Raw genomic sequence first — 13,424 nt, 5'->3', positions numbered from 1 at the left:
ACAGTAATGAGACAAAACGTGACTGGTTACTCCCACCCCTGGTAGTTACCCATTTGCTGCGATTTTGAACCACCAAAGCCGAAGGACCTTTACATTAAAACCATAACATTTCAAGTGCAGTGAGTTCATCAATTTTTGGTTCTTTGAGTAGTAGGAAAGAGTTTGAATCTTACTAAACAGAAAATGATTTTTATGCAAGACACGACTCACAGCAACTTTGCATGTTTTGAGACTTACTTGTTTGTGTGATGGACAACGGCCTCATACACTGTCATGGTTTTGATCTAGTTTCCTTCTTTATATCGACACCTTTAGATCAAAGACGAGAACAAGCCAGACAGTCCAAGTGTAAGTAGATATTATCCTATTAGAGTTTTCACTTGGGCAAATAGGATCATGGAGGGATATTGTATCCATAGAAAAACCATGTGCAGAATGCATATTGTTGATGTCCTGGATTTAAAGTTGCCTGTCACTTTTGGATATGCTTGATATTTTGTGACTAGCAAACCCATAAATAGTGATTCCCAAGAAATTTGTGATACCTCGAACAAGCTGGGGAATTTGTAAGCAGTGGTCATTTGATTTAATGGAAAAGCTCAACCACCATATTTTATTAATAAAGTATGGTGTTTAATATGACATCAAGGTTAACGATGTAGTACGTTAATAGGCCTGTCCGTTGGGCTGTTAGATACACTGACTGCAGAGTTATAGATTATTGTTGCCATAAAGACACAATGCTTGGATTTCCGTTCATTATTCACGTCCTTACACCTCCTCTCTTTGCTCTCTCTGAGTAGTCAGACAGTGAGGGGCTGCCCAGCCGGGCCAAATCAGTGCCAGCTCTAGACCCTGGTAGGGGATTATTCCGGGTAAAGAGCCCTGCGGAGTCAGAGGGCCGGTTGAGGAGTCCCTCCCCGCCTAAAATCAGGACAACTGTGAAAGTGCCAGAGCGCCAGAGGCCAATGTCAATGATGGGAGATCAATTTAGAAACCATGAAGCACCCCGAGCTTCTCTGAACGCGGAGCCAGCTTTGAACAGTGAGCAGGAGCAAAATGGCATGATGAGTAAAAACGTGGCCAATGGCACAGCCAACAGTAACATTAAACCTCCAGGCACCAGCGCCAACCAGGTGGACGCCACAGATGAAAACGGTCCGACACGCAAGAAAGTAGTAAAGGTTGTCCGTCGTGTTGTCAGGAAGGTCCTGCCCACAGAAGAGGACGAGACCACTCGGCCAACACGACCACCAGGCACATCTTCGCAGGCTGCCAAGCCTGCTGCCGAGCCAGCGAAAGCAGTGCCAGCACCTGCTGCAGTGTCTAAGGCCCCCACGATGTCAGGGTTCTCTTTTAAACATGACGCCATCAAAACAGAAGACAGGGACGACATCTCTCGAGGACTGACCAACCTCATGGTCAGGGGCAGAACAAGGGAACCCCGCCCACGAGTGCGCACTGATGAACGACCAGAAAAAATCGAGTTCGAGAGGAAGAATGAGAGGAAAGGAGAACACGTTGAGCAGGAAGAAACAAAGGACGATCACAAAGAGGATAAAACCAAAATGCAACCACAGGAAGTCGATCACAAACTCACAAGCTGTGATCCAGTTATACAGGGGCTCAAATCTCCTGTGGGTGCTGTAAACCCAGCCAGCATGGCGTCTCGGGGATCAGCCCCTGCATCTTCCACATCAACTCATTCCAAACCTTCATCTCTCCCACCGGTTGTTGGCTTGACCCCAGCTTCCAAGTCCTTACCCTCATCTCGGCCTTCTGGCTTTGTACCTGAACGCAAATCCGCCACTGCGACTCCTCCTCAACCTGCCACATCAGTCGCCCAAAAAGCGTCCTCCCTCTCTCCGCCGCCACGCTTCATCCCAGCCCCCAAACCCCCTCAACGTGCAACCACTGTGAGCCCTGATGCTCCCCGTCCCGTGCCCGGTCCACTGTCTCCCCCGCCAAGAGTCATTCCCACCCAGCCACCTGCTGTCAGTCAACACGAGGTACAGTACAGTGTCCGCACTTGGCATGTCTGGTCAGCGTTTGAGACACTGATGTGGAAAGTGCATGGCCATTTGAAATGCATGTTTGAAGTAACAGAGCACTGTGGTGTTTGTTTGCAGACCTCACACGTGTGTGTAACCTCCGCGTGGCGTGGTTCTCGAGTCACTTGATAGCCATTGCAAGCCAGCTGTGGAGCAAGAAAACTGAAATATTAATCACCTCTCTTCAAACTAAGGAGGGTAAAGCTAACTGAGAATATGTTTTCGTTTGAGCCACTGGATGGTGATGTCAGTCATAAAGCATATCCTGAATTCACAGAACCTTTCAACATGACCGTAACTAAAGAAGTGCATGGACGTATTTGCAGCATTATTATGAAGTTGAACAAACAAACACGGATGGAACATTGCTAAACTCCAGAGAGTAGTGACCGCGGCTGCATGAAATAATGTTATCGGCTAATTGACAACATTATTAAAATGTTAAATATCAACTCCGATATTCGGTTCCGATAATAGGTCGACCCCTAGTAACTGTTGGCCTCGTCTGAGTCGGGTCATAAAGATGCAGATTGGGGTCTCCGTTTAAGTTAAACTAAACTAGAACCAGACTGCCATTGAGTCATGGAATCATTAATATTGGTGGTTCCCAGAGGATGTTTATTCATGATTTTGTAGCTTCCTTTCTTTTTTTGTGATGCCACCACAATCTGTGTTACACTTTCCTCTTGACCAACACTCTCACGGTAAAGTCTTGTGAGGTAATGGTTTCAAGGCCATATACTTTTCCCCCCCAGAGGAATAAACCGTATTTCAATAACTGCATGGCTTCCTTTAGGACTAACTATTATATATCATGTTTAACATTTTTTGTCAGTGGAGCTATAAACTATCGGTTGTGTCTTTTGTTTTCGGGCAAAATTCAAAAGCACTTTTATTTTTTGCTGTATTTGTCAGAGACTACAGAGCATTTTTTTTGTGGTCTCGAAGCGAAAGCCATGAACAGGCACAAAACACTTCTCTCCAGGAACTTTACAGATGGCAAAATTTGGTATTTTGGAGGAGGGATAGATTACAACTCCACGAAAAAAATTGATTTATAACTTGTCTGCAGGACAGATATGATTGTATTCGTCAACCTCTACATGTCTCTAAATGGCATGATAATTATGAGTTGCATTAGGATTGGGGTTTCACTTAAGGATATTGTACATTGATTAAACTTCAGTACTTTTTCACCTGCTCGGCCTGATTTCTTGCAAATGTTTTACTCTTGACCAGACAGTGGTGTTACTGAGCGTGTGGACTTCATTGATATCCGTGTGTGCATGCTGTTGGAATCACCTCCGGGCATTTCTCTCCTGAACTTGGTCTTTTCACATCAGATTCCACATTAACCCAAGCCGCTACTGTCATGTCGATGACAGAAGTTTGTGTGTGTGTGTGTGTGTGTGTGTGTGTGTGCAGTTTCCCTCTAAGAAACATGAGTTAAGACAGTTGTGGCTGTCAGGGTCTTTGATTTGTAAGAGGATTGAATCACTTATCTGTATGTTTGTGTGTAGTCATAAGCTTTGTTTCATCTCTATGAGTGGCTCAATGTGCTGCTCTGACTCACAGGAGGCGCCGCTCAGTCCCACCGAGGAGGCTCAGAGACGCCTGATGAGGATCTTCAATGCCCCTGTAAACCCCCCTGCTGTCCCTCTGCATATTGTTGATGTCTTCTCTTGCTGTCACGTGTGTCTCTCTCTGTTCGTGTCAACAACTCTTTGCTTGTTGGTGTTTGCTGACAGAGACACACTGCAGAGCGAAGTGTCTGTTGCCCTACTGAGTGGGGCAACAGTTGGTCTGTCAGCTGTGACTCTGCTCCTGGCTCCTAAACTCTAACCCTTATTCCTGTAACTCTGATTCTCTGGGTTTCATCCCACACTTGTCTTGCTTACTCACCAACTCACTCTCATTCTACTTACCTGTCAACTGTGGCTGCTCTCACAAGTTGACTCTTAGTGTCCTAGTGGAAGAGTTTACACTCTCTATCTTGTTTAGGCATGTTTTTTTTGGCCCAATCGGCTTCCTTTAATTGTGTGAGTACTTTGATCCGCGTTTTATCAGAAACTTCTATTTACCTTAATGTTTAAATATCTCAAACCTCACATCCCCATTTTCTCAGGCTACGTGAAGATCCAAAACTTTTACATCAAATTCATTCAAATTTGACTCCTGTTCTTGACCTCATGCTAGACACAAGGTACCGTCTGCAGCGGTTATACACTGTTGCCGCGGTCACTCGCCGAAACAACATTAATTGGCGACAGGTGATATGTTCTGCACAGGCCAAAAACAACAAGCCGCTCCCTGAATATTTTGTACAGTGAGAAGAATGAGCGGAGCGGAGGAAACCGGTCTGCGGCACGAATCCGAGCTGTATCAAACTATGCTGTTTCGGTTTGGAGCAAAACATTCTCCAATAGATGCTGAGTTCATCCAAAATTAGCATGTGGCAGTGTGTGAGAGCTACTCATATTTAAAGGAGCAGTAAGCGATTTTTAATCCAATACACTTTTTGTAAAGTTCGGCGAATATTTCCTCACGGCCCGCCAGCTGTCGAGCGGTTGTGTGCGCACCGAAAAAAACCTGTACCGCTCTGTAAATTGAAAAAGAGAAAAAGAAAAAAAAGAGGTGCGGACCGCACCACACAGTGGAGGCTGCGGGTTCGAGCCCTGAGCAGTGCAGGCAAAAAACAACAACAACAACAATCTTTCTCCTAAACCGCATACTGCCCCTTTAACTGCTGAATGTATTTCCATTTTTAACAATGTGTGACCTTGAGTTTAGGTACGTTGTTAGTGGAGCATGCAACAGATTTGTAATCCCTGTTCCTCGGAGTCATAGTTGACTTTTGTCTTCATTGGTTTTCATGCCCAGAGGCTTGCACCATTCACTTTGCTGTCAGAGAACTTCCGTTACCAATCACCAACCAACCTGATTTCCACAGTCAAGCTGGTTCACGGCTCTGCACTGATTTATTTAGTAATGGTTATTCTCTTCACGATGGCTCTGTCTCTCAACTTTCACACACATTCCATTTCTAGTATTAGAAGTGTCACTTCAGCCCGTGGTTACTTGATTCAAAGCCATTTTCACGTTGCTGTTGCTAGGTCACATGTCCATGCTTTGTTGTTCTTCTGCTCTGCGTTTTCTCCCTTCAAAGCTGGACGTTGACCGTGTCTCCTCCCTCGCTCTCTCTCCCTCTCTCCATGCTTTACTCACACTGCGTGTGCTGGCTGCCGTCGTGGCTCTGTGGCTTCTTTGTGGCTGTAAGCTGGAGCCAGCAGTCAATGTTTCGTCCTCTGTCCAAGCCCCTGCCCCCGCGGCCCTGCAGCCCCAGGGCTCCCTCCAGGTACAGCAGCCCCCATGCCCTCCCCTGGTGCCCCCCTGGCTGGAATTTGTACTTGTGTGGCTTGTCGGAGAATAAGTCCCGGAATCCTTCTAACTTTTCCCCCCTTTTTAAAAACCAATAACATGAATAGATGCATCTATTTGACTGATCGCTTGAGATTAATGTTAGCCTTACTGTAATAACTAATCCTGGTTGATGGCGATAGAACCTTCTTCTCTCATGGAGAGACGTTTTGTCAAATTGCACTGCAGACAGAGGGTAAAGAGAAGAGCTGCAGGAATGGGCAGTATAAGAACAGTGATGCCTTTTCTGGACATTAGAGCATGTAAACCTTTGCAAGTGGTAACCCCAAATTAAAAGTATGAACCTTAATATGAGCATAATATGTCACCTTTAAACATATTAAAAGTGGGAATAATTTAGAAGGTCATTCCTTGTTGTGTCATCAACACGAGCTGCAGTTTGTAACACAATGGCATGACACTAACGCTTATTTCACACATCTGGCCGATGAAAATAAATCTGCACGGGCTGTGCATCTTTCCTATTGACTGGTATCGCGCAGGAGTGAGGCAGTGATACATTCATCTGTGGTGCTGCAGGTGAAGTAGTGCCTGCGTTTGTATTGTGTTGTGTGGCTGTGGCTAGTTATTATTGCTCAGATGCTCACTTCAGTGTTGTGCGACGTTATGGATCTTTAAGGTTCACGACTCATTTCATTCCATGAGTCTGTTATTATTTCAGCAGTTTCACTGACAATCTCTTAAAGCAGACGTACAATGAGGCCAATTACGTGGATCATACAGGTCCTCTGAGAGGCTTGTTGACTAAACTGAATTTTCTCTCGCTTCGTTCAGTCTAGAATTTTACATTTTATCCCATATATTTCCCTCCATGTGTGTCTGTACAACAGCATGTGTCACTCATATATATATATATATAACTGTGACCTTTGACCTCCCCATGCTGGCCCAAAACCCCAGGGATCAGTGGAAGAGGATCCTGTGACCCTCCTTCAGGCGTCTCACGCTTCAGCTCAGCAACCCCAGGTCTGGCTTGCACTGCGCCTGAGCTCGTCCCACCTTCACCAGTGTTCTCTGTGGCGTGTTGTGCTGTGTTGTGCTCTCTCCCTCTGCTTGTGGAGTTCCGTGTGTCCTGTTCACTTTTCCCTATTTAAGTTTGGTAGCTTTTACTATTCACCAATAGTTTTGACTTAATTTGTTCTTTGGGTTTACATCCAAGAATATCCCAATTCCTTTTTTTTCATATTCTTATTTCCACAATGCATTTCTATGATTTGGATTATATTGTTTCTTCCAGTGTTCTTGTGCTTTTGATCACCAGGTTTGCTGTGAAACCCCTTTTTGCTGTGAAACCCCTTTCACTCCTCCCCCGAAGCTTGTTACATTGACGTTGTTTTTGGTTTGAAGTATCTCACACACTTGAAAAGCTTTTCCTTCATAACCTTTCAACATGTGCTGGTATATAAAACTGACCCTGTGTGACTCTGAGTTGTCCAGTGCCGTAACTTTGACGGTAATAACTCCCTCTGTCCCTGCTTTCCACTCATTTTTCTCCTTGTCCTTTTTGTCCCATCAGGTGAAGACCGAGGAGCAGATCGCAGCAGAGCAGGCCTGGTATGGATCAGAGAAAGTCTGGCTCATCCACAAAGATGGATTTTCCCTGGGTGAGATATGATTATCTGCCTTTTTGTTTGAATTTATATGTATGTCTCCATCTTCATTATTCCACTGTAGGAAGTGTCACATGTTGTTGTGGACATAAATATAGCAGCAACAGTTAATCAATTAATCGATTAGTAATCCACTTTTAAATCGCCAACTTTTTTAATAATCCATTAATTGATTTCACCTTCTGAAATGTGAATATTTTCTTCTTTTCTCTTCTGTGTTGACATTTTCACCATTTATGACATTTTATGGACCAAACTGCTTACAGATTAATCGAGAAGATAATCGACAGATGAATCGATAATGAACATAATCGTTCGTTGCAGCCCTAGACATAACTGTTTAAAAATTTGCTGGTGGCCGTCTTGAAAATAAAAATAGTAACTAAAACAAATCTACTTTGAAAAATGTAACCTAAGTACCGAAAATATGTCTCATGATAAAAGTGGAAGAATTAAAACATGTATTTATATTCTATGTAATTTTCAAAGAGTTTCTTTGAACTTCAACAGGTTTTAAGCAATACTTCTAAAGCCATACATATCCACTGATATTGCTATGTAATTAGGAGGAAATAGGAAAATGAGAAGCTTGGGAAAATGGGAGCAGATTCTTAAACTTTGTAAATATTCTGCAGGCGAAAATTTTCTGTACTATTTGAGATGAAATGTTCACCTGTTTGTGTTGGGATCCACTTTCCACACATCATCGCTGGATTTGAATATATTGACTTTTCTTTTGAATGCATCTTGAGTAGGAGGTACAGTAGGTGGTGGCTGCCGCCTCCCAGCTGATACAGAACTTTTTCCAGGAATGTTGTTAAAATCGGAGGAAATATTGTATGATGTCTAAGTGTTGTGAGAAGGTCTGGCTTCAATGGTGAAGTTGTCTGCAGCATCACAGTAAAAGTTTTCCTGCTTTGGTTTAGCCTTTTAATCTGTCAGTTCCAATAAGGCAAACAGTATCTACAGCCAACAATGATGTTTGCAAAGGCTTTCAAACAACTGGTCAGTTCTGTGAAAGGTTCTAAGGGTCTATCTGAACCCAAACCACGATCTTTTTTCTAAACCTAACCAACTAGTTTTGTTGGCTGAACCTAACTGTTACTGAAAACTGAGTTTAATATAATAAAATTGAAGAGAATAAGTCAGTAAGTCCAATTATATGTCAATATCTACTTTTGAGATGTCCTGTGCTTGACACATTTATCCACTACAACCTCTTCCCCCATTCCCAGACCGTGTCTCTCTTTATATGACCTCACCCGTCTTCTGAAGTCTTTCCTTTAGAAAGTTATGTTGTCTACCCTTTGTATGACACTTATTAAATGGTGCTTTGCAAACATTTGCACCTTCCTGTTTGTCGTTATTTTTCATAGACATACAGCTGGTGAGGGAAAAAACAATGTGCATAGGGTGCTGCCATGTGACTATTCTCACACCTGCGTGTAAATAAGATAAACAGATGAGTGCGAGCACCTCAGCGGGCTAACAGCTGTCAGTGCCCCCTTTTTTTCTCTGCCCATGCAGCCACCGTGGTGAAGACGGAGGATGGCTCCCTGCCAGAGGGCAAGGTGAGAATCAAGCTGGAGCATGATGGGACAGTACTGGATGTGGACGAAGACGACATTGAAAAGGTGAGATGATCGCAAACGGTTAAAGTTCAGATACGATTCGATACGATACAATACATACCATACGATACCATACGATAAGTTAGGATAAGAAGGATAAGATAAGTAAGGTACCTGGGAAATTCCAGTCAGTGGAATTTTGATGAACACTTTTCATCCGTATCAACTGAATCCTTTCGTCTGGGAAGTATTTCTTATATCATTTTATTAATGAATCACATGTCATCGCGTATAAATGTATATCATATATCATGTATACATAAAACGGGATCAAGTGTCGTTTAGCCTTTTTTTTAAGACCTGTATTGATTCAGCAGCTGCCATGTAAAATTAAGAGGCGGTAGATGCGGAGCTTGCCGGAAGCTACCGGTGCCCAGCAGGGCCACAGAAGACACTGACGACCGTCAGGAATGATGGGACAGTGAGGGAGAGGTGGGGAAGCTTGGCAGTCGGCAGCAGCCAACTGTTGACATTTGCTAACTTGGCTGCAGCTCTTTTCCCTCTCAGATGTTTCTGAAAACCTCTGAGGATGCGTTAATGGGAACAAAACAGCTTTGTTACTCATGCTGTTGCCAAGATTTTGACAGTGATACCTCACCCAGTGGACAAAAATAAGTGTCTAAGTCATGTGGTTGATGATGTGATGAGGTCATTGACCTTCCTGTTTAATGGTCTATCCAGACATGTGCAGAATCACTATCAGCATGGACTTTATAAAGAGAAGGAATGGGAAGACAGACAGTGGAGTCGTCACCCATAAGATAAAGGCAACAGTCCTGCCAAAATGCTCTTCTTCCAATTGGACAGTATATCTGATGACATCAGCACCTTAGTGTTCTTATCCTAGACCTTTCCCTGACTGACCTCGTTGAATTTTAAGTATAAGTTTGGTTATGTTATTGTAAATATCATGCGCAGACCCAAATCAACATTGTAGACCATTATTCCATCAGTGGTTACACTGGGTGACATATTCCAATCATCACAATGAACACCCAGATATTCACTGGAGCACCAAACGTTGATCAGTGTTGCTTCCTCCTGTTTGCGTAGTAGTAAAATTACATTACTACTACATTGGAACTACATTTTACCCCTGGGTGATTTAACTCCAGGTTTCAGTAACAAGTCCAATGCTTTAGAAATTCTGTATCTTGTCATCCATGTATGCCATCATTGTTCCGTCTCTCCCTCTCCCTCCACGTGTAGGCTAACCCTCCGTCATACGACCGGTCAGAGGACCTGGCTTCGCTGCTCTATCTGAATGAATCCAGTGTGATGCACTGTCTGAGGCAGCGCTACGGAGGCAATTTGATTCACACCTACGCCGGAACCAACATGGTGGTCATCAACCCCCTCAGCACACCCTCCATGTACTCAGAGAAGGTAGGCTTTACTGTTCGCCTCATGGCTGGAGCGCCATGGTTTTTGAGGTGACACGTTCATCGATCATATTTGTTTTGTCTGGCAGGAAGAGCAGAATCAGAAAGAATGGATTTGGTTAGAACAGAAATTTGGGGGGGGGGGGGGGGGGGGAGGAATTTAGTAAATTTCTTCAAGATGTTACGGCTAATGAAGTTCTAAGTCTTATGCAATACAAACTGATGACAATAGATTACTATGTGACAGAAAAGAATCAAATCTTCCGACGTGTGCATCAAAGACAAAATGAACTCGCAGTCTCTGCTCAATGATTTTTGGGATTGTTGGAAAATTCAAAAGCTGTGGCTCCATTTGAAGCAATGGTTAACTTCAATACTTAGATGTCATATCTAAGTATATATCATTTATGTTATGCTTTGTTTTGATGAACAATTAAAAAAATATATTGAATACATAAATAAATACAGTAACACAAGCAATCCAGACAATCTTAACTGAGGAGTCCAGACCGAACACTTGGACTTTGTGTTTTTAAATCAAACCCTTTGTTCAATGAAAATGGTTACATTGTGTTTAAAAGTACACACAGTGTTATTCAGGCAGTTCTACAGTACTCTGATTTGCCTACTTTTTTGGGGTCACATTGGAAATGTCGTTTTGCAATTTTTCAGCTTTTTAGGATGCGTGATAACTGTGTATTGAATTCTACCCTTAAAATGGAAGAACTGTCAATGTCTGCATAGCCTTGTTTTGTCTGTCTCAAGAATACATAGAGTCCTATTTCAATCCGTCCAGCTGTTACCACAGACCGCCCAACAGCTTCTTATTCATTTTTCTGTGCTAATTCCCATGAAATAACTCTTTAACTAGCACTGTGTCTGAAGGCATGTTACATTGGCTGCGTTATATATATATATATGTATATATATATATATATATATATATATATATGTATATATATATATATATATATATATATATATATATATATATATATATACTCTCAGTGGTCAGACATGCCTCATGCCACTAACTGTCCATGTCCTCCTCTTGTGCCCCCCCTCCCTCCTCTCCCCTTTCATCAGGTGATGCACATGTTCAAAGGCTGTCGACGCGAGGACTCGGCTCCTCACATCTACTCTGTTGCTCAGTCGGCCTACCGCAACCTGCTCACCACCCGGCAGGATCAGTCCATCGTGCTGCTGGGCAAGTCCGGCACCGGCAAGACCACCAACTGCCAGCACCTGCTGCAGTATCTGGTCTCCATCGCCGGCAGCACGGGCAAAATCTTCTCTGGTGAGCCTGCGGACGGGGTCATGGGGTCATGGGGTCATGGGGTCAGAGGGTCAGAGGGTCAGAGGGCGGTGACACGTAGAGGTACAGGTTTTTCACATGATGCTGATCCCACATACAGTGTGATGTTGTGTATCACTGCAGTGGGGACTGATGTTGTGTCCTTGATTATAATATGGCCCCCACTTTTCTAAACTCAAAAAAAAACAAAAACATGTACCTTTCAGTGCAGGAAACAAAGCTGCAGTTTATCCAGATTATTTGCAGGTAAAACTGAAAGTTACCAGAAATGTCACCAATAACACAGGGTTACTGTGTGTGCACAACTAATGCAGGTACATTTGGTTGAAGTGGAAAGGAGAACATGGGTCTGTAAACTGTGATGGATGTTTACAGCAGTAATCATCTTATTCCCACTGTCCCTTTGTTTTCTTTTAAACTATGAAAATGTGACCCAAGTTGCAATAAACAGAAGTTATTTTTTTATTGTCCATGCTAATGACAAGTAGTGAGGGTGTTGGTGAGATTCAGTGTTCGAGACGCTAGCAAACCCCCTCTCACAACAATGAAGACGCCCCAACAGTGTTTAACTCAGACTGTACAGTGTGTGTGAGTTTCAGTACTGTATGTCACAGTTAAACAAAGCTTTTTGGCTGTTACTGAACCTCAGTTGGAACAAGTTGTTTTAGAAACAAGTTTCCAGTACAGCAGTTCATTTCCACCTGCAGCCACAGTCAGACAGATTGCTTTAAAAAACCCAACAGGGAAGTGTTGCAGTTTTGCAGCAGCCGCTTCACATAAATCACAGTCAGCACTGCAAGTGTATCTGTTTTTTGTCATGCAGTAAAGCCAAACTTTCCTATTCTCTGGTAGGCCAGTGGATGAATGAATTAAGTGTGGTCCAAGTCTAATGAGATCACCATTCCGCATTTGTGTTGAGTTTTTAATCCAGCGGCAGCCGTTATAGTGGGGTTGTATCTGCTGCAGACTTACTAGCATCTTGTCTCTTGGAACTTTTCAAAATAATGTTTTAAATGTTTTTTTGTTTTTTTGGGACATAGCTGAGAAGTGGCAGGCGGTCTACACCATCCTGGAGGCTTTTGGCAACAGCTCCACCGCTATGAACACTAACGCCAGCCACTTCTCCCACGTTGTGTCCCTCGACTTTGACCAAGCTGGGCAAGTGGCCTCCGCCTCCATCCAGGTCTCTCTCTCACACACACACAAACACACAAAAACGCACACGCACGCACACACACACACACACACACACACACACACACACACACACACACACCACATATCGATATTTTACCTCAACCAAACCAGATTCTATAAGAGATGAAGGTTTGCACACTGTAACACAGCCGCGGACACCCCGTCACACTACTTAATGATTCTGTCCGTAGCTGCACTGTGACTCCTGTTGTCTCCTCATGCTTAGACGATGCTGCTGGAGAAACTGAGGGTGAGCAGACGACCTGCCGGAGAGTCCACCTTCAACATCTTTTACTACATGATGGCCGGAGCGGACAGCAGCCTCAGGTGAGCACCTCGTTGTGAAATAAATTACAGCAATGTAGTGTCTCTATCTGTAGCCACTTTTTCTCTAGATGAAATCAGTTTTCCCTCAGTTTCTTTGCCTGTTCCATGAAAAATGTAAACATAAATTTGCAAATCAAACAAAGTTTATTGTACATCAGCTCTCTTTTAGTACACAATCACAGAGAATTCAGGTTTGGTCTGGACTTTTTAATCATTATCATCCTACTTTAAAAATGCTAAAAAATACAAATTTAAAAATACAAATTCACCTCTACATTTCAGCTGTACAGGCTTGGTGCAAAATGACCACAACTCACTCAAGTAAAATGTGCAGAGTAGGAAATTGTACCTCTACTCTGTGCTGGTCAATATGACCTTCTTTCCCCCATCAAGTCAAACAAAAATGAGGATTCAGTGATCATAAGGTCTTAAGGAAGGAATCATGTTTTCATTTTGTCTTAATTTACAACAGG

The 13,424-nt window shown here is 43.2% G+C and overlaps 1 protein-coding gene across 13 annotated transcripts in view; it reads left to right on the top strand.

The window, feature by feature from the left end:
* myo18ab (myosin XVIIIAb) overlaps positions 1-13,424 on the top strand; it is a 118,886-nt gene that overhangs the window by 30,501 nt on the left and 74,961 nt on the right. For 5 of the 13 annotated variants that reach the window (XM_035622215.2, XM_035622214.2, XM_047335436.1 and 2 more), the window contains exons 3-13: positions 316-348; positions 804-2,009; positions 3,627-3,689; positions 5,329-5,406; positions 6,390-6,455; positions 7,006-7,093; positions 8,627-8,733; positions 9,940-10,116; positions 11,199-11,409; positions 12,468-12,610; positions 12,851-12,951. In XM_035622215.2, the coding sequence (XP_035478108.2) occupies positions 316-348; positions 804-2,009; positions 3,627-3,689; positions 5,329-5,406; positions 6,390-6,455; positions 7,006-7,093; positions 8,627-8,733; positions 9,940-10,116; positions 11,199-11,409; positions 12,468-12,610; positions 12,851-12,951 (2,273 nt within the window). The remainder of the gene's footprint in view (positions 1-315; positions 349-803; positions 2,010-3,626; positions 3,690-5,328; positions 5,407-6,389; positions 6,456-7,005; positions 7,094-8,626; positions 8,734-9,939; positions 10,117-11,198; positions 11,410-12,467; positions 12,611-12,850; positions 12,952-13,424) is intronic. The other 8 variants (XM_047335443.1, XM_035622213.2, XM_035622216.2 and 5 more) reach the window with 6 other exon arrangements.

This window comes from Scophthalmus maximus, chromosome 11, assembly GCF_022379125.1.
Source record: "Scophthalmus maximus strain ysfricsl-2021 chromosome 11, ASM2237912v1, whole genome shotgun sequence".
In the NCBI taxonomy this organism is placed as follows: Eukaryota; Metazoa; Chordata; class Actinopteri; order Pleuronectiformes; family Scophthalmidae; genus Scophthalmus; species Scophthalmus maximus.
Note: the sequence above shows the minus strand (reverse complement) of the source record. Positions and strands in the feature narration are given on the sequence as shown.